Source organism: Lontra canadensis, unplaced genomic scaffold (genome assembly GCF_010015895.1).
Source record: "Lontra canadensis isolate GAN:19392208 unplaced genomic scaffold, GSC_riverotter_1.0 scaffold25, whole genome shotgun sequence".
NCBI lineage: Eukaryota > Metazoa > Chordata > Mammalia > Carnivora > Mustelidae > Lontra > Lontra canadensis.
Genome location: NW_022631019.1, coordinates 18,632,550 through 18,651,551, shown reverse-complemented (window position 1 = coordinate 18,651,551; position 19,002 = coordinate 18,632,550). Strand labels below are relative to the sequence as shown.

The 19,002-nt window shown below is 44.6% G+C and overlaps 1 protein-coding gene across 2 annotated transcripts; it reads right to left on the bottom strand.

Annotated features, from left to right (window-relative positions):
- Positions 1-444: 444 nt before the first annotated feature.
- MTFR1L (mitochondrial fission regulator 1 like) lies at positions 445-17,103 on the bottom strand. Of its 2 annotated transcripts, none has more exons than XM_032863811.1 (7): positions 17,015-17,103; positions 14,140-14,284; positions 13,560-13,664; positions 10,616-10,725; positions 10,219-10,430; positions 8,630-8,951; positions 445-643 (listed from the first exon to the last, which is right to left on the bottom strand). In XM_032863811.1, the coding sequence occupies exons 2-7, from the start codon at positions 14,161-14,163 to the stop codon at positions 538-540; spliced, it is 879 nt and encodes a 292-aa protein (XP_032719702.1). In that variant the 5' UTR covers positions 14,164-14,284; positions 17,015-17,103; the 3' UTR covers positions 445-537. The 2 variants fall into 2 exon arrangements, with proteins under 2 accessions (XP_032719702.1, XP_032719701.1); XM_032863810.1 differs by having other exon boundaries at positions 16,986-17,088.
- Between the last annotated feature and the right edge of the window lie 1,899 nt (positions 17,104-19,002).

Here is a 19,002-nt window from a genome sequence, read left to right as displayed (position 1 = left end):
GGTCCAACCTCTACGTCTAGGGACAGGAAAGAGGGAGAAGGTGACTGCTGGGCACTGGTGTCAGTTTATGATGGAGCAGCATAAGACTTTCCCTGCCCTGTCAAACATATAAACATTTATAGCCCCACACCCCTCAGCCCTGCTCTGCTGCAAGGAAGCTGCTGAGAGTGACAGCTGGGCACAAAGTGTCTGGTGAGACCAGCTATGGGGTCTAATGCAGTGAAGTAAGCCATTCATTTAGGACCTATTTTCACACAGAGGCAAGGAAAAACCAAACTTCTGTCTCACCCTTTAGACTGAGACATTCCGAACTATACATTTACCTGTAACAAGTGTCTTGGTGCAAAACAGCCCTTAGCTTCTGCTAAGGTTTAAAGCAAAGGAAGCATGATCCAACTCTTCTCTTTCAGTCCAAGCTCTAGCTTTCAGCAAGACTGTTGCTAAAGATTTCTGAGAGGCATAAAGGTCTGTGGTGAGGAAGGCAGCTACTGAAGGAATTCCAGGAGCATGAGACTGAATTTGCAGAGCTGAGTTCTGTCAGTTTCCTTTTCTACTAATATCTTCTTCCTTCAGAGCAAACTTCCTCCTTAGGACCTCAGAGATAAGGACAGCAGGGTCTTCCTCCTTTAATAAACTCCGGTTCCTGGAGATGAAATAACAGCTTGTATTTATTAAGTACTTGGTCTTAGGCAGTGTTTTGTGTCTTTGAATACATTATCTCATTTAGTCCTCCCAACAGTCTTACAAAGAAGTCTTCAGATGAGAAATGAAACAGAAGGGTTCTAGAGTCTGCCCAAAGTCACTAGGCACTCAGCCAGTAAGTAGCAACAGCAAATCCAGAGTCCGAAACCGAGCTAACTGGTTTCTTAACTAGAATGCTTTACTATTTCCTGAAATGGCTATAAAATGTGGGCAAAAGTAAATGACTGTCAACTGGTTAGGGTTGGCCTATGGTGGCTAAAGCTTCTCCACCCACCTTCTGGTGCTATCTTTTCTTAGTAGCATTTCCCCAGGTTAGCAGGGGAAGGGACTACAGACTTGGCTCTTCTGACCTTTATTAGTTATGGGGGAAAGGTGTGCTGAGGATTTCCTATAACCCTGCCTGCTCATCAGGGGAACTCTGAGATGTTTTTAATTGGAAAGAACACTTAACATGATTTCTACCCTCGTAACAAACTTCTGAGTGTATATAATACATTACTGTCACCTACACGTATAATTTTTTTTTTTAATTAAAAAGTTTTCAATTTCTTTTTTACCTTTGACACCCTTCACCTATTTCTTCCGTCCCTACCCTGAGCCTCTGGCAAGCACCAATCTGTCCTTTGTATCTACAAGCTTGGTTTTTTTGTTTTTTTGGGTGTTTTTTTTTTGTTGTTGTTGTTGTTTTTAATTTAGATTCCCATGTAAGTGATCATATAGTTTTCTGTCTGTCTTGTTTTGCTTAGCATAACGCCCTCGAGGCATTATATTGTTGCAGATGGTAAGATCCTTATTTCTTTTTCTTTTCCTTTTTTTTTTTTTTTTAAGAGATGGGGGAAAGGGCAGAGGGAAAGGGAAAGAGAGACTCAGGCAGGCTCCATACCCAGCGCAGAGCCCAACACAGGGCTCACAACCCTGAGATCATGACCTGAGCTGAAATCAAGAGTCATATGCTTAACCCACTGAGCCACCCAGGCCCCCCCACCCCCACTGTATTTTTTAGGGGGGGAGAGAGGCAAATGGCAAGATTTCAATATTTTTTTAAGGCTGAATAATACTCCAATCTGTATATATACCACAATTTCTTTATCCATTCATCCACTGGTGGACACTTAGTTTTTTCATATCCCAGCTATTGTAAATAATGCTGCAGTGAATACGGGGGTGCATACATCTTCTCAAGTGTTTTTTTTTTTTTTTTTTTTTTTTTTTTTTTTTTGATAATACCCAGAAGTGGAATTGCTGGATCATTAGGTAGGTTTTGAGGGGGCACTAGTGAGAAGGAGAAAGAGATTCTTAAGCAGGCTTCATGCCCAATTTCAAGACCCTGAAATCATGACCTGAGCTGAAATCAAGTCAGACACTTAACTGAGCCACCCAGGCACTCCCATGTGGTAGTTCTATTTAATTTTCTGCATACTGTTTTCCATAATGTGTGTACCAATTTTTTTTTAAGGTTTTACTTATTTATTTGACAGACAGAGATCACAAGTAGGCAGAGAGGCAGGCAGAGAGAGAGGAAGGGAAGCAGGCTCCCTGCCGAGCAGAGAGACTGATGCGGGGCTCGATCCCAGGACCCCGGGATCATGATCTGAGCCGAAGGCAGAGGCATTAACCCACTGAGCCACCCAGGCGCCCCTATGTGTACCAATTTACATCCTACCTATAGTCAACAAGGGTTCCCTTTTCTCCACATCCTTGCCAATACTTATCTTTTTGATATAAGTCTAACGAGTGTGAGGCAAAATTTGTGGTTTTGATTTGCATTTCTCTGAAAAAATGTCTGTTAGAGTCCTCTGCCCATTTTTTAATCAGACTGTGTTTTTGGGCTTGTCTTTTCCTTTCTTGCTATTGAGTTGTATGAGTTCTTTATATATTTTGGATATTAACCCTTATTAGATATATGATTTACAAATATTTTCTCCCATGCAATAGGTTGCCTTTTCATTTTCTTGGTTTCTTTTGCTGTGCAGAAGCTTTTTACTTTGATATAGTCCCACTTGTTTATTTTTGCTTTTGTTGCTTTTATTTTTAGTGTCTGGTTGAAAATATATCATTGCCATGATCTGTGTCAAGGAGCTTACTGCCTGTGTTTTCTCCTAGGAGTTTTATGGTTTCAGGTCCAAACATTCAAGTCTTTAGTATATTTTGAATTAATTTTTTGCATATGGTGTAAAATAGCGGTTGAGTTTCAGTCATTGGTATGTGGCTGTCCTGCTTCCCCACACTATTTGTGGAAGAGACTGTCTTTTCCCTACTCCATGTTCCTGGGTCCTGTGTTGTAAATTGACCATAGATGTGTGGGTTTATTTCTGGGGTCTGTTCTCCACTGATTTGTTTTTAGGCCAATAACATATTACTTTAACTACTACAGTTTTGTAATAGAGTTTGAAATCAGGGAGCGTGATACCTTCAGTGTTGTTCTTTCTCAAGACTGCTTTGGCTATTTGGGGTCTTTTGGGTTCCATACAAATTTTAGGATACTTCTAGTTCTGAAAAGAATGCCATTGGACTTGTGATAGCAATTGCATTGAATCTGTAGATTGCTGTAGTATGGATATTTTAACATTATTACAATCCATGAGCACGGAATATTTGTTTCCTTTTTTTAAAAAAATATTTTATTTATTTGACAGAGAGAGACACAGCGAGAGAGGGAAAACAAACAGGGGGAGTGGGAGAGGAGCAGGCAGCCCAGTGAGGGGCTCGATCCCAAGATCCTGGGATCACAACCTGAGCTGAAGGCATACGCTCAACGACTTAAGCCACCCAGGCTCCCCATTTGTGTTTCCTTCTTTCCTTGATGTCTTACAGTTTTCAGTATACAGCTCTTTCACCTCCTTGATTAATTTTTATTCTAGGTATTCTGTTCTTTTGATGCAATTTTAATTTGGGTTACTAATTTCTCTGATAGTCTGTCATTAGTGTATAGAAACACAACAGATTTTTACTTATTGATTTTGTATCCTGCAACATTACTGAATTTGTTTATTCTAACAATTTTCTTGAGTTTTTAGGGCTATTAAGGTATTCTATTAGGGTATATGTCATCCACAAATAGTGAGTTTTACTTCTTTCCAGTTTGGATGCTTTGTGGTTTTTTGTTTTTTGTTTTTTTCCTTTTGCCTAATTGCTCAGGCTAGGACTTCCAATATTATGTTGACTGAAGTGGTAAATGGGCATCTTTTTCTTATTCTTCATCCTAGAGGAAAAGCTTTCAGCTTTTACTGCTGAGTGTTATGTTAGCTGTGGGCTTGTCATATCTGGCCTTTTTTATTATGTTGAGGTATGTTCTTTCTATACCTGCTTTGTTGAAAGTTTTTTTCTTTTTTTTTTAAGATTTTATTTATTTGACAGACAGAGAGACATTGTGAAAGGGAACACAAGCAGGGTGAGTGGGAAAGGGAGAAGCAGTCTTCCCGCTAAGCAGGGAGCCCGATGTGGGGCTCAATCCCAGGACCTTGGGACCATGACCTAAGCCAAACAGAGGTGCTTAACAACTGAGCCACCCAGGTGTGAAAGTTTTTATCACAAATGGATGCTTTATTTTCTTGAATGTTTTCTGCATCTACTGAGATGAATATATGGCTCTTATCCTTTATTAATGTGGTGTATCATATCGATTTGCAGATGTTGGGCTATCCTTGCATTCCTTGAATAAACCCCACTTGATCATGGTGTATGATCCTTTTAATGTATGGCTGAATTCAGTTTGCTAATATTTTGTTGAGGATTTTTGCATGTATGTTCATCAGGGATATTGGCCTAGAATTTTATTTTCTGCTAGTGTCATTGTATCGTTTTGGTGTGAGGATAATGCTGGCCTTGTAAAATGAGTTTGAAAGAGTTCCCTCGTATTCTCTTTTTTGGAAGAGTTTGAGAAATATTGGTCTTTTGGAAGTTTGGGAAGTACTGGTATTCTCTGAATGGTAGAATTCACCCAATGAAGCCTTCTATATGGTCCTAGATTTTTGTTCGTTCATTGGGAGGTTTTTGATTACTGATTTAATCTCCCTACTATAAGTAATTAATCTGTTCAAATTTTCTATTTCTTTATGATTCAGTCTTGGTAGATTGTATGTTTCTAGGAATTTATCCATTTCTTTTAAGTTGTCCATTTGTTGGCGTATAATTTTCACAGTAGTCTCTTATCCTATGATATCTGTGGTACTGTAGTATGTCATTTCTGATTTTGGATCCTCCCCCCTCCACTTTTTTTTGGTGATTCTAACTAGAGGTTTGTCAATTTTGTTTACTTTTTCAAAGACCCATCAATTACTTTCATCTTTTCTATTGCTTTTTATTTTCTATTTCATTTATTTCTTCTCTAATCCATGTTACTGCCTTCCTTCTACTAACTTAGGGATTCATTTGCTCTTTTTTTCCCTGGTTCCTTAAGGTATAAAGTTGTGTTATTTGGGAATTTTGTTTCTTGAGGTAGGCATTCACTGCTGTGAACTTCCCTCTTAGAATTGCTTTTGCTGTATCTCCTAAATTTTGGTATATTTCCATTTTGTTTGTGTTAAGGTATTTTTTTCTTTTGGTTTCTGATTTGATCCCACCCCTTACCCAGTTGTTCAGTAGATGTTGTTTAATCTCCACATATTTGTGAATTTTCCAGTTTTGTGTAACTGATTTCTAGTTTCATATCACTGTAGGTGGAAAAGATGCTTGATATTTCAGTCTTCTTAAATTTATTTGGACTTGTTTTGCGGCCTACCACATGATCTATCCTAGAAAATGTTCCATGTGCACTTGAGAATGTATATTCTCTTTGTTTTGGAAGGAATGTTTTATATATATTTGTTAACTGTACCCAGTCTAACATGTCATTTAAGGCCAGTGTTATTTTCTGTCTGGATGATCTATTCATTGTTATTAGTGGGGTACTAAAGCCCCCTGCTATTAATGTATGGTTGTTTCTCCCTTCATGTCTGTTAATATTTGCTTTATATATTCCTAAGTATTTACAAATCTTATATCATCTCTTGTTGGACTGGCCCTCTTAGCATTATATAATGCTGTCTTGTTATAGTCTTTGTTTTCAAGTTGACTTTTTCTGATACAAGTATAGCCACCCCAGCTTTCTTTTTGTTTCTATTTATACGGAGTACCTTTTTCTATCCCTTCACTTTGTTTTTACATCTAAGAGAATCTCTTGTAGGCAGCATATAGGTTTTGTTTTTTAATTCATTTAGCCACTCTTGTCTTTTGATCAGAGTATTTAGTCCATTTATATTAAAGTAGAATTACTGGTAAGTATCTTATTGCCATTTCATTAATTGTTTTCTGGCTATTTCTGTAGTTCTCTGTTCCTTTCTTCTCTTGCTCTCTTCCTTTGTGGTTTAATGACATTCTCTAGTGGTACCCTTATATTCCTTCTTATCTTTTGTGTATTTACTATAGGGTTTTGTTTTGTGGTTAAGATTAGCTTTTAAGTATAACAACTTGTATCTGTTAATCTATTTTAAGATGAAATAGTTGCCAATTTAAGATTAATCACATTATAAAGCTCATTTTTACCCCCATGTTTTTGATGTCACATTTTGTATCTTTTTAACTTGTGTATCCCTTAATTATTGTAATCAGTTATTTTTACTACTTTTGTCTTTTTAACCTTAACAATAAGTGATGAAGCCACTATTTTTATTATTTATCTTTCCAGTGAGATTTACTATTTATTATGTGTTCCTGTTACTGACTAGTGCTCTTTTCAACTTAAAAAGAGGTCATTTTAACATTTCTGGTAAAGCTGATTTAGTGGTGATAAATTCCTTTGGAATTTTCCGTCTGGAAAACTCTCTCTTTAGTTCTGAGTAACTTTGCTAGATAAGAAGTTTTCTTCTTTCAGCATCTTGAATATATTATGTTACTCTCTTATGGCCTGCAAAGTATCTGTTGAAAAACATGCTGACAGGGGTGCCTGGGTGGCTCAGTGGATTAAAGCCTCTGCCATCCGCTCAGGTCATGATCCCAGAGTCCTGGGATCGAGCCCCGCATCGGGCTCTCTGCTCGGCAGGGAGCCTGCTTCCTCCTCTCTCTGACTGCCTTTCTGCCTACTTGTGATCTCTGTCAAATAAATAAAATCTTAAAAAAAAAAAAAAAGAAAAAGAAAAACATGCTGACAGTCTTATGGGGGTTCCCTTTTACATATGTTATTTTTCGATTGCTGCTTTTAGTTAGGGTCTCTTGGGTTCGTCTTATTTGCAACTCTCTGGGCCTCCTGGATCTGGATGTCTGTTTGCTTCCCCACATTAGGGACATTTTCAACCATTCTATTTTCGTTAGAAAAGATTTTATTTATTTAAGAGTGAGAGAAAGTGCAAGCACAAGTTGGGGGAGGGACAGAGGGCGAAGCAGCAAGGCTCAATCCCAGGACCCTGGGATCATGACCTGAGCCAAAGGCAGACACTTAACTAAGTCACCCAGGTGCCTCTCAGCCATTCTACTTTCAAATAAGATTTCTGTACCTTTCTCTTATTTTGGGAGCCCTATAATGAGAACATTAGTCCATTTGATGTTGTCCTATAAGTTCCTTAAGCTATCTTTACTTTTTTTTGGGGGGGGGGTCTTTTCCATTTTTTCTACTTGCTGCTCTGATTGGGGGAGTTCTGCTTTGTGTTTGAGTTCTTATCCTTTCTTCTATTTCACTAGAGGGGTTCAGGGCAAATAGATGAATTCTGTAGTTCAGTTATTGGGTTCAACAGCTCCGTGACTTCTATTTAGTACTTCAGTGTATTGTCCATCTCTTTGTTGAAGTTCTCTGTTCATCCATTCCCCCTGGTTTGGTGAGCATCTTTATGACCTTTACTTTAAATTATCTTTATCAGGCAGATTACTTATCTGTTATTAAGATTTTTTTTCCAGAGGTTTTTATGAGAAATCTAGAATTCGTAGTAAAACATTCACAAGGGAATCATGGGAACAAAACCAACTCCAGATTGGGGTAGGTTTGAGTCACCTAATAAATACATCAAAAAAGAGTGTCCTAGATATCTGGAAAATAAGTGCTTTAAATTCTAGTGATTGATAAGATCAATCTGTTACATTTCTGAATCTCTGCTGATGGTGCTACTTTCTCATTTTTAGTCATCAACCCAGCTCTTTCCATTAACAAAGGAGAAAAGATCCCCAGACGTAAGGTTCCACTCATTGGTGGGTTCTGCTTTAGTAAGTTAAAGGTGTATTTATAACAAATCTTAGCAATTCTGCTGGACAGCCAGGTTTAGAGTCTCAAATATGTCTGGATTTGGAGAGTTGGTTTGCATAAGGGACCACTGTATTTTATTTTATTTATTTATTTATTTTTAAAGATTTCTATTTATCCATTTGACAGAGAACACAAGTAGGCAGAGAGGCAGGCAGAGAAAGAGGAGGAAGCAGGCTCCCTGCTGAGCAGAGAGCCCGATGCGGGGCTCAATCCCAGGACCCCGGGATCATGACCTGAGCTGAAGGCAGAGGCTTTAACCCACTGAGCCACCCAGGCGCCCCATGGGATCACTGTATTTTAAAGCAGAAACCCCAACTTTATGAAATTCTCCATCAAAAAAAGTATCATTTTGAGATGCTAAAATAATTATCTTGTAACCCCATTTTGAAGGGTGGCACATGGGGATACTTGTCACTAGCAGTTTAAGAACTGAAGTGGTAAAGCACCGCCCCCCCCCGACTTTGCCCCAGGGCAAAAGTTAAATTAGACAAGGCTTCTTGTAAAATTTCTATTAATGATTGGCTTAGATCACACCAACCAAATGTAAAATGTTCTTTTCTCAAATTGGAGCCCCAGGTGTGATTAAGCAGGCAAGCTTTGTGAATGAAGTAGTACATAGCTACTACTGAGGACTTTGTAAATTCTTTCTATTAGATCACTGGCCAAAGGTAACTTAAACAGTGAACACACTACCAGACCTCCTTATCACATACTTACAGATCTTGGCTCTGTTTCATCCGGTGAAAGTCCTTCAGGATCCCCATCATATCTGCAAAGCTGCTGGCCTTGGACAGAGAGACACAGTCATCCTCTTCAGACGAGCTGCAGGTAGCTTTGTATTCTGGTTTGCAACATTCAGGGCTGGCAGAACAAAGCAGGGGGACTGATGGAAGCTCAGGGACCTCTACCTCGGTCTCCTCGGTGATGTCACTAATGACAAAGGAAGTTGTAGAGTGGAATGAGGATCCAAAACAAGGTAAGGGAGAAGAGACATTTGAACTTCCTGGAGATAAGAAATCTGGCGTTAATGAAGCCGAAGCTGAAAGAGAAAACAATAGGCATGGATGGACATTGGGACTAGAATACAGCAGTAATACCTTCTCCCCACAAGCAGTGCCTATCAGACATTCATTTCCTGGGCTTGACATATGACATTCTGGGAGAGCCCAGGATGCTATCTGTAAGCCAGTGGAGGATTCCTCCATTACCCTCCCGTCTCAGGATCTAAAAATGGGAAAGTACTGAGCATGTCCAGTGTTTTGGGAGTATGGAAAAACCCACCACATAAAGGCTTAGTCTTCTAAAAGCTCCATTCTGCAGGAGCCTGTGGATAGCCCTACTTCTACCAAAGCAATAGTGACAGAACCAAGGTCAGAACGTGTCCTTTTCTCTAATTGGGCTAGTGCTTCTAACTGTGCTCCTATCTGTGACTAGAAGAAACAGCAAAAATAGAATAGTGATAGTCCTCCTAGTTTTTCAAATCTGGAAAGAATTTCCAAAACAAAAAATTCTTAGTTTCATTTTTCAGGATGACAAAAATGTAGCCAATACATAAATGGAAAATTCAAGTACAATGCCTCTATTAAACTGCAATATGAGTGAATTAAATACATGAGAATTGCAAAGAACACCATGATTTTCATGTGTTCTACCAAGAGGTAAGATTTGGGAGCTATGACTTTAAGTTGACAAGAAGCAAAAAAGTGAGAATGTATAGAAGGAACAGGATGGGCAGCTTGGGAAAGAGCCAATGTTCCTGTTTCATGTACTGGGTCAAGGCAGACTCCCATCTATTTCTAGTGGTGGTTCTTCCTTAACTGCAGACAGACAAGTGGAGGGATGGAGAGGTAGTCTCTGGGAGAACAAGGAAAGGGAAGATATGTAGATAGGAAGACAGCTTAAAGGGGATCTCTCTCTTAATGGCAGGGGAGGGAATCCTTATTTCTCATTGAAAAGGGAAGCTGCCTAAGACTCACGTGGAAGATGTAATCTTAAAGACACTTGATAGAGGGTATTGGTTTTTGTAGCCAAGGGAGGGAATATGCAGGGGCTGGGGTGGGGGGTGGGGGTGGGTGTTGTCACAGGTTAAGTGAAGATTTTGTTCCTAATCAAACCAGTCAGCCCAAAATGGCTAATGGAAACAATCCAAGGAGTACTATAGGCCAGTGAGTCCTCGGGACAACTGCAGAGCCCGAGGCCTGTCTCCCTGAACCATGGACCACCATTTTCCTACCCTTCTCCTGTACCAAAAGCCAGGGGGAAAGGAAGAGCCTGCTAAATTCTGGCGCTGACTCCGGTGCTCCTACCTGCATCAGCTGCCACTATCTTAGCAATCTGGCTTCGCAAGTGGCTCAGCTCATCCTGCAGCTCTGTGGTGCGTGTTAGGGCTGGCAGGGCTGGCTTCTTCAAGGCCAGAAGCCTCTCCTCCGACCCACGCAGGTTGGGCACTGAGGCATTGCGCTGCATGACAATCAAAGGGCTGGGCTTCCAGGTATGCCTCAGGGGCCGTGTGTCACTTCTGGATCAGGGAAAACAAGTATGTCAGAGACAGTCAGCCACTGAGTCCCTTCTAAAACTGCTCCTGCTCAGCCCACAGCTTTTGTTCCTACTGCCCTCAGCCCTCCATAAGCACTCCCCCTACTGGCTGCCGGGAAGGAGCTCCCCGTTTCCCAGCAGACCAGCAGACCAGACTGCCTCAGCTACCTGACCCGGGCATATGTCTCCTCTTCATCTGCAGCAATCCAGGCGATGTCAGCCAGAGTAGGGACTGGGGGTACATCCCTCAGACACAGATCAGAGATGTTGGGCAGGGTCTAGAGGGAAGCAAGTCATCAAAAAACATTTGTTGACATCAAGAGACTATCAAAGACTCTAAAACACATGGGAGGGGAACCTAAGTATCAGGAAGGCTTCCTAGAGAGGGGAGAAGACAGTTCCTGGTTGGAAGAAGGACAGAAGAGATTACAAGTAGTTCCAGCACACCTATACAGAGCTGGGGGTAGAGGGTGGTTTGCAACAGGCAGGAAAGCAAATTAAAAACTTTGACTCTAAGACCAATAATAAGCCACTGGAAGATTTTAAGTAAGAATCAGATTTTGAAAGATTACTCTGGCTGCTGTGTGGAACCTGCATAAGGGTGAAGGTATCAGTTACGAGGCTGTTAAATCTTCCAAGCAAAACATGGTGGCCTAGAGCAGGATTGGGACCTATTTTTACATATAAAGTTTTATTGGAAAGTTACACCCACTCATTTCTGTATCATCTGTGGTATTTTTTAAGCTGCAGCTGCAGAAGTGAGTAGTTTTAACAAGTGTTATGGCCCCCACACAAAACATTTAATATTTGGCCTCTTAAAACATTTACTGACCCCTGGTTGGAGCAAAGGTGTCTTCAGTGGGACTGGTAAGAGTTACCTTTCAACAGAGATGGCCACTAAGAGCACCTTGTTTTCTCCAGCTATGAAAATACAGATACAAGGACATCGCAAAGTTTTTTGGGCTAGCTCTTTACAACTCCTCCATAGCTAATTAGGATCTACACCGTTATAGCAATGCTGTTTTAAGCAAACTTCATCATTTTATTATTTGGATTTAAATAAAAAGATGATTAATTATATCAAAAGAATAAGAGGATTCCTTAAAGTAGCCTCTCAACCCAGATAACAAAACAACCAGGAACAGACAAGGCTGAGTGACTTTATGTTAAATGAAAGATCAGGAGGATTCAATCATGCTATGATTGTAATAAAGTAAAACAAAAAACACCCACATGCATTTAGAAAAAGATGGAAAGTAACTATACCAAAATATTAACAGGCACCTGGGTGGCTCAAGTTGGCAACTGCCTTCAGTTCAGGTCATGATCCTGAAGTCCCAGGATCAAGTCCTGCATTGGGCTCCCTGCTCAGTGGGGAATCTGCTTCTGCCTCTGACTTCTCCCCTCTCATGCTTTCTCTCAAATAAGTAAATAAAATCTTTTAAAAATTATTAACTATTTTGTGTGATGAATACATGATTATATATGATTTCCTATTTTTCACTTTTCATAATTTAGTATTTTTATGGGTTAATTTAAAAAATAAATCTGCAAGATTGCCTTAAATAATTAAGGTAATTAATTTACAACAGAAATCCAGGGACAATTTCTCAAAAACCCATCTACACAGGAGTTAAATTCAGATGTTTCTGCTATAGACAGGTAGGTGGATCAGGAGTTGACAGCTCTAGCTTTTACACAGGGAACCTGAGTCTCACAGGAGCAATGTGATGCTCCAGGGTTACACAGGAAAGGACTTCCACTGACCCAGAAGTTAACTGCTAAAATGGGCCATTTAGGGGAAGCCTCCATTTGTTTTCCTTTTCAGAATGCTGCTCCCCTATTGAAAATTAAATGAGTTAACACATATAAGGTATTTAGCACAGTGCCTGGCACATAGTATGTGCTCAGTAAGCATTAGCTAGCATTACTAATAATATTCACGCATACTCCTGCCCTTACCGTCCCTGCCCAGCAGCATCTGGCCAGAGGACTGAAGAGGTGATGGCCAAGTGTGGGGGCAACATCCATCAAGTCCCTCACACTTCCTAGCTGTGCTTCCCTTTCTTTCTGATGCTTGAGGCAGCTAGGACCACATCCTGCCATGCCCTTTAGGCAATTCTGGATAACTGGCAATCTGGGTCACAGCACAGCCACCCCATACCACATACTTCCAACTCCATTCCTGATTCTGATACCAGCCCTGACACCATTTCTGACTCCAGGATGAGTTTCTACAATTTCACAGCTCAGCATCCTTCACTCATCCTTCACAGACACTCAGCCTCCTTCATTTGTTTCCACTGGGCCTGTGTTTTTTCAGGCATATATTTCTGTTTCCTCTGTGTAGGCAGAAGGCTGGTACTTCTCTTGCGTCCCAGTTCCCCAAACACATCTTAAGCATCTAGCCTGCAGCTGGTTCTTAATGACTAGTTCTTAGAGGGAGGTAGCTGGGACTAATAACTGCTACTTAGCTTTCCACTGCAGAAGTGGGTGGAGGGCTCAGACATGCGCCAGCAAGAATCTGCTGTGAGTGGGTGCTAATGGGCCTAGACTCAGAGGTAAGCCTTAAGTGCTCTGGTAAAGGAGTGGCCAGACTGAGCCAGAAAGAAAAGGATGGGGAGTAATGGCCTCAGGGATACATAAAAATAGGTGGCTAAGCAGTAAAGTTTTGGGGCTGGTAAGAAAAGCAGAGTTTGACTCAGTCACACAGCACTCAGTGTCCCACGGAGAGACCTGCCAGGGTTGCAGGCAAACACCTCAGGGCAGAGACATGGCTACTCTGGGAATGTGGCTTGGCAAGGGCCTTTGGCCTACGCTGATGAACTGGACTGCAGGAGCCTGATGAAATCTTAGTCACTTAGTGGCACCAAAGATGCAAGGTTTTTATGAACAGACTGGAAGTCTGTTGTGGTCAGAGTTTTGTGTGCAATCAAGAAGGCACAGTGACCAGTATCCATTATATGCACTTAATAAATATTTCCTGACAAAATGAAAAAGTGATCAGGAAAGCCACCTGCCTTAGCAGCACCAAACAGTGTGGGGCACAGAGCAGCACCATCCTCCCATAGCCTCTGAGCCTCTACTTACCCTGCCCTTTCAGTACACTTACCTCGAAGGATGCCCGGGGACATGGCTTCAGGGGCAGGTTGGTCCCAATTCTTCTCACTACACTGCGAGCTGCCCCATGTGGCTTGTTTTGCCAGATTGGGATGGTCTAAGGGAGAGAGACGAGTCTCAGAGACAGGTCCAACTACTGTTCCATTCTACCCCTACCCTTTAGAAGGGAGACTGAAGTCCCCAATCCCAGGGACAGGGCACTGTGTATGAGTCAAGTCTCAGTATAAGTGAGGGCAGGTTCCCTAGTTGCCAGCCATTTAAGGGAACATCTGCTGCTGTCAAGGCATGGTAAAAGGATCCAGTGAAGGTGAGAGGAATTAGTTGAGTGTAGGGATCATAAGGTTTCCCTCCCTTCCCTCCACCCAGAAAGGCAGAAACACATTGACTCCTTAACTGCCCGCAAGACCACACTCAGTTCTGCCTGTTGGGAGCAGGCATGGGGGTATGTGGAAGAGTCGCCTCCAGGGGAAAGGAAGAATTAACTGGAGAGTCTCAGAATTTCCTACAGAATTTCAGCAAGCCCAGTGCTCAACTGTTCCCTACCACAGCCCTGCCCTGGGAATGCCCCTTACCACATTGGCTTCCATCCCGGACATTTCAACCAGCTCCTGCACTTGAAGGACAAGGCAACCACAGGGCAGCTCTGGCGGCCTGGGGAGGCTGGAGGTGTGATTTCTTCATATCAGGCCATCTTTAAGGAACACCAGATTTCCCTTCCTGTGAAACAACCCCCACAGTGGAGACTCAATGGCCACCACACAAGCCCCACAAAAACCAGGTCCTTGCAGAGCCACGACCAACACCAAGGTTTCTCTGATGTTTCACAGGGAAGAAAAACAACCCAAGAGGCTGCCCTTCCCGAACAATGGCTCCAAATCCCAACCCTTGAAGGTTCTGTCCCAGACCTGTGGCATGAGCTTGGCCAACTCTGGGATCTTCGGGATCCCTTGGATTTCCTGAGGCATTACTTACAGAGATGTAAACAGAACTTTCTTGGTAGTTTAAAAGTCAAACGGTAGGTACCACTCAAACCCAGCATTCATTCTTGAAGATAGGGTGTGAAAGCCCCAGCATGTGCCACGAAGCCTAGCACTGCTGAGTCTTGGCAAGGGGGAGAGGTAAAGTAGACAAAAGAAGAATAAACCACCAACTCTTGTCAATCTCCATCTACTGGGCGACAGGGAAGAGAGCCAACAATTTTCATCCTGTTTAGCCATCTACTGGTCTTGCAGCCTTATGAAAGTCCCATAACTTTTCTGAATGTTTGGTTTTTCCATATGTAAAAAGAGTACAAGAGCAGCCATCCTAGATTACCTTAAAGATCAATCAGTGAAATAGGGTAAGATTTTAAAGTGTTAATGAACTGTTTAAACACAACACAGATGGATGGGATAACTCCTGATTGTATTCTTCACAGCTGCTCTGACATGGTGAGCAGATGCAATCAATGAACTCACTCCCTTGTTCATCAAACGTAACAATACCTGCTCTGTGGCAGGCCCTGTGCTGGGCACTGCAGGGGGTACGGAAGGGGCAAGACACATCCATGCTCTCAAGGAACACACAATATGAAGAGATAGAAGACTTGAATACACAAGTCTAGCAAACGTTGAATATCACTCTTAAGAAAGGTACACTGAGCAGGTGGCCAGGTGAATTCAGGCCCCTGGCCCCAAGGCCTCATGGTGAGTTCAGAGGGGGTAGGAAGGGATGAAAAACAGCAACAAAAGCACAGGTCCAGGACAGGACGGCAAGAGAGGCGTAAAGAATAGCACAGGTATACTGGGGGTCAAGTCATGAGGGCTGGGAATGCTCAGAGAAGAAGTCACTGGGGAACAAAGGACAGGTTCTGAACAGGGGATGGGCTGAAATCTCCCTTGCAGGATTTCTCTTTCACCTGTGGAAGAGGAGTTGTCACTCACATTACGATACAAATGCGGAAAGGAAGCTGGAGAGAGGAAGTGTCTTAAGGTTACTCAGTGGCCACGCCAGTAGAACGCACTTCAAGTCTGATCAGATTCTGCTGCCTTCTGCAGGGGCCTGATCAGCTCCGTGCACTTCAAGCCTTTTATCAAAGTTCCTCTGTGTGCCAGGCTCCGTGCTAAATATCACGGCCTGCCACGAGTTTCACACAACAGTGCTTCCCTGTGTTTCTCGCTCTAGACACTACAACCACTTCCTCTCCAAACTTACCTCCAAAGACTCAGGCCTAAGGCAACAGCCAGAGGGATCTTTCTAGGGCACATTGCTCCTGTGTTTAACCCCACCCCCTACCCCGCCCCACTATAGCCAACAGGGTAACATCTAGACGGGATGGCCTGCAGCGTCCTCCACAATCAGGCCCAACCTAACTAGACCAAACTCCAAGGCCTACAACTGGGCCCCTATACACTCGACAGCCACACCTCCCATGTTCCCCCTGCCCTTCAGCCATGCTGGCCACCTCTCAGCTCCTCTCCACAGATCCAATCTGCCTAAAACACCAGCACCTTCTTCGCCAAGCTCATTCTTCCTCCTTCTTCAGAGCTCAAGCATCACCTCCCGTCCCCTGACGGATCCTTACTGCCTCCCCTCCCCCAGCACCCCACGTTTCCTTCCCAGTTCTCTCACAGTAGTAATTAGAGCCCGCGTAATCAGCTGTCTGTCGCAGGGCAGGAGCTTCCCCAGGCACAGCACTTCAACGTTTGCTCTCGAACGAAGGAGAACTCTGGCTTAGCCTTCACCTCCCTCCCCGCCCCAAGTGTCATCCGCTAGAAGACTTGCCCCAGTTCGCTGGCAACGCAGGTTGGTTCTCAGCACCCCTACGTTCCCACGACCCCTTTCGAGGCCGCTGTCATGGCCTGTTCACACACGCTCTCCTGCAGAAGACTTGGGGCTTCCCCGGGGCAAGGTTTGCTCTCATCACTCCGGCACCGAGCGCCCCACCGAGGTCGCCGCACTCGGTAGAACTTGGCGAGGGACAGTCCGCGTGAGCCCCAAGCGGCTGCACGGGGGAAGCTGCTGCAGGGACCTTGCCCGGGACCCGCCTCCCCTCCCCCGTAACGGTCCGACCCCAAAGGGACAAGGTCGGCCAAGTTCTCGCCGCCGGCCCTGGTGGCCCTCGGACCCACGAGCCCGGGTCCGGGTCCCGAAGAAGCGAGGAGGCCGAAGTGGCCTGGATGGCTGAGGAGCGCAGCCGAAACGAAAAGCTTCTGCTGTAGCACAGCCACCGAAGCTGGGTGACTCGGGCGAGCAACTACCCCCCGGATAGAGTCCTCCCACCCTCAGCCGAGCGAGGCGGACAACACGGGCTCCCGCGAGAACTGGCGGGGGAAGAGGAGCCGCGGGCTCCACACAGCCCCTGGCACTAGGCCGCGTCCACAGTCGGGCTGGGAGACCGCGCTCCCGCCTCCGGAGCGGCACTCGGACCTAGTCTCACCTCAGACTCCGGCTCCGGGACTCACTCACCTCACGGCCCCTCCTACCTCAGCAGGCCGCCCAGCCTCATCCGCCCTCACTTCCGCTGACCCGCCCCCGGAAGCGATCAATCGCGCCTGCGCACCGAGCGGCGAGCCCCCGCGCGCCCTCGGAAGGCGGACCGCGGTTTCGGCGGGGGCGGGGCGGGGCGGGGCGGGGCGGGGCGGGGCTGCCGGCGACCTCACGCGGGGATCCCGAGGAAGGGGACACGCCCACCCCCAAGACCACGCCCGCACTGGCCCAGGCCTTGGGAAAAGTTGACGGAGCTTGGAGATCCCCGCGGCCTAATTGGCCGCTTCCGCCACTGGTCTCCGCCTCCTTGCTCTTCTCCTAGGGTAGTCCTGATCCGACCTCTAGCGGCGGAGGCCTGACTGCATCTCTGCCCAGACCCCAAATTGTGTGGCGTCTGCTGTCCCTCCGCTTAGGCACACTTGAGAATCCTTCCCCTGGCGTTCCAGGCCCTCCGGACCTACCTCTTGCCTCGCCTCATCTCGCCTGTCCGCTTTTCACACTTATAGCTTCCCAGCCAAGATCCTCTACGGTCTTCTGTCCAACAAGAAGCCTCTTTCTCCTCTGACTACTGCCCTTTAGCTCTTCGTAGTTTGCTCGCTCTTTCTCTCTCTCTCTCTCTCTCTCTCTCTCACACACACACACACACACACACACACACACGGTAGATTCAGTGAGATAGTAGATCGATGGGCAGGACGCCAGAGGCACTGGGACAGAGACCCACATTCCTTCCAGGCTCACTCACCCACTCCATCTTCCCGCTTAGACAACACCCCCCACCCCCATCCCCGTCCTGGTCCTAGTCCTGGTCTCCATGGCATCCAGGCCTGGGTCACGTGCTCTCCTCTGCCCTCAGTATGCAGCTGTGCCTGGCTCCCCGGCCGCAGTTCTTGGGTCTCAAAGCCTGCAATCCCAGCTGCCAGCGGACAGGCTGGCTTCACAGCGGGGACAGGGTCGGGCAGTACACACAGGACCTCTTGCTCAGAACTCCGCACTTGCTTTAACACTCTGCTGTTGCCCTCTTTAATGTGTGTGTGTCTAAATTAACAGGGGCCCTGCAGTTTTCAGTTTGCACTAGATCCTGCAAATTACATACAGCTGTCCTAGCCAGGGACCTCAGCGGTCCCTGATCCTTACCCTATTTCAAATGACGAGGACTGACTTCCAGGTGCAGCCTTCTTTCCAGGATGGCAAATTGTTGTTTAATCATTGATTCTCCTCCCTGGTCAATGGCAGATCTTGCAGATCACCCTTTCCTGGGGGTGCTAGATGCTGCCTTGGTGCTCCATCCAGATCACCTCTACCCTCCCAGCGAACCCACCTTCCGGCTGCTGTGCCGGCTTCACACAGCTGCCCCCTTCTCTGGAAAATTGCACTTACAACAGGGAGCCCACAGGCCCTAACCTGGGAATTTACTCCACCTCCCAAGACAATGACTGACTGACACAGGGTACCAAAGACAGGTTGTACTCTGTGGTGAGGCTTATGTTCCAGAACCCTTCCACCGTGATCATGCCCAGGCTAGGATTTGAGACTCTATTCCTGCTTAACATCTTTCCTTCCCCCATTCTTCATTACTCCTTTCTTTTAATTAAAAAAAAAAAAATTAAGGCTTTTTAAAAAGAGATTTTATTTATTTAAAGTAAGTTTTACACCCAACATGGGTCTTGAACTCACAACCTTGAGATCAAGAGTCACATGCTCCTGCAACTGAGCCAGCTAGGCTCCCCTTTTTCACCTCTTCTTATACAGGTTTTTTCCTGAAGCGTACTCCCTTAAAAAAAAATAAAAAATTACCTAAGGCCTACCTTAGGCTCTGTTTCTAAGAAATGGGTAATTAACTTCGGAATCTTTCTCATCAGATTCTAAAAACAGTACTAAGTTCTACAACTAGGTCTATCACAAACTTACTTTAAGAACATCACTTGAGCCCTCTAGTGACAGAAGATAGTCCCCAAAGGCATTCC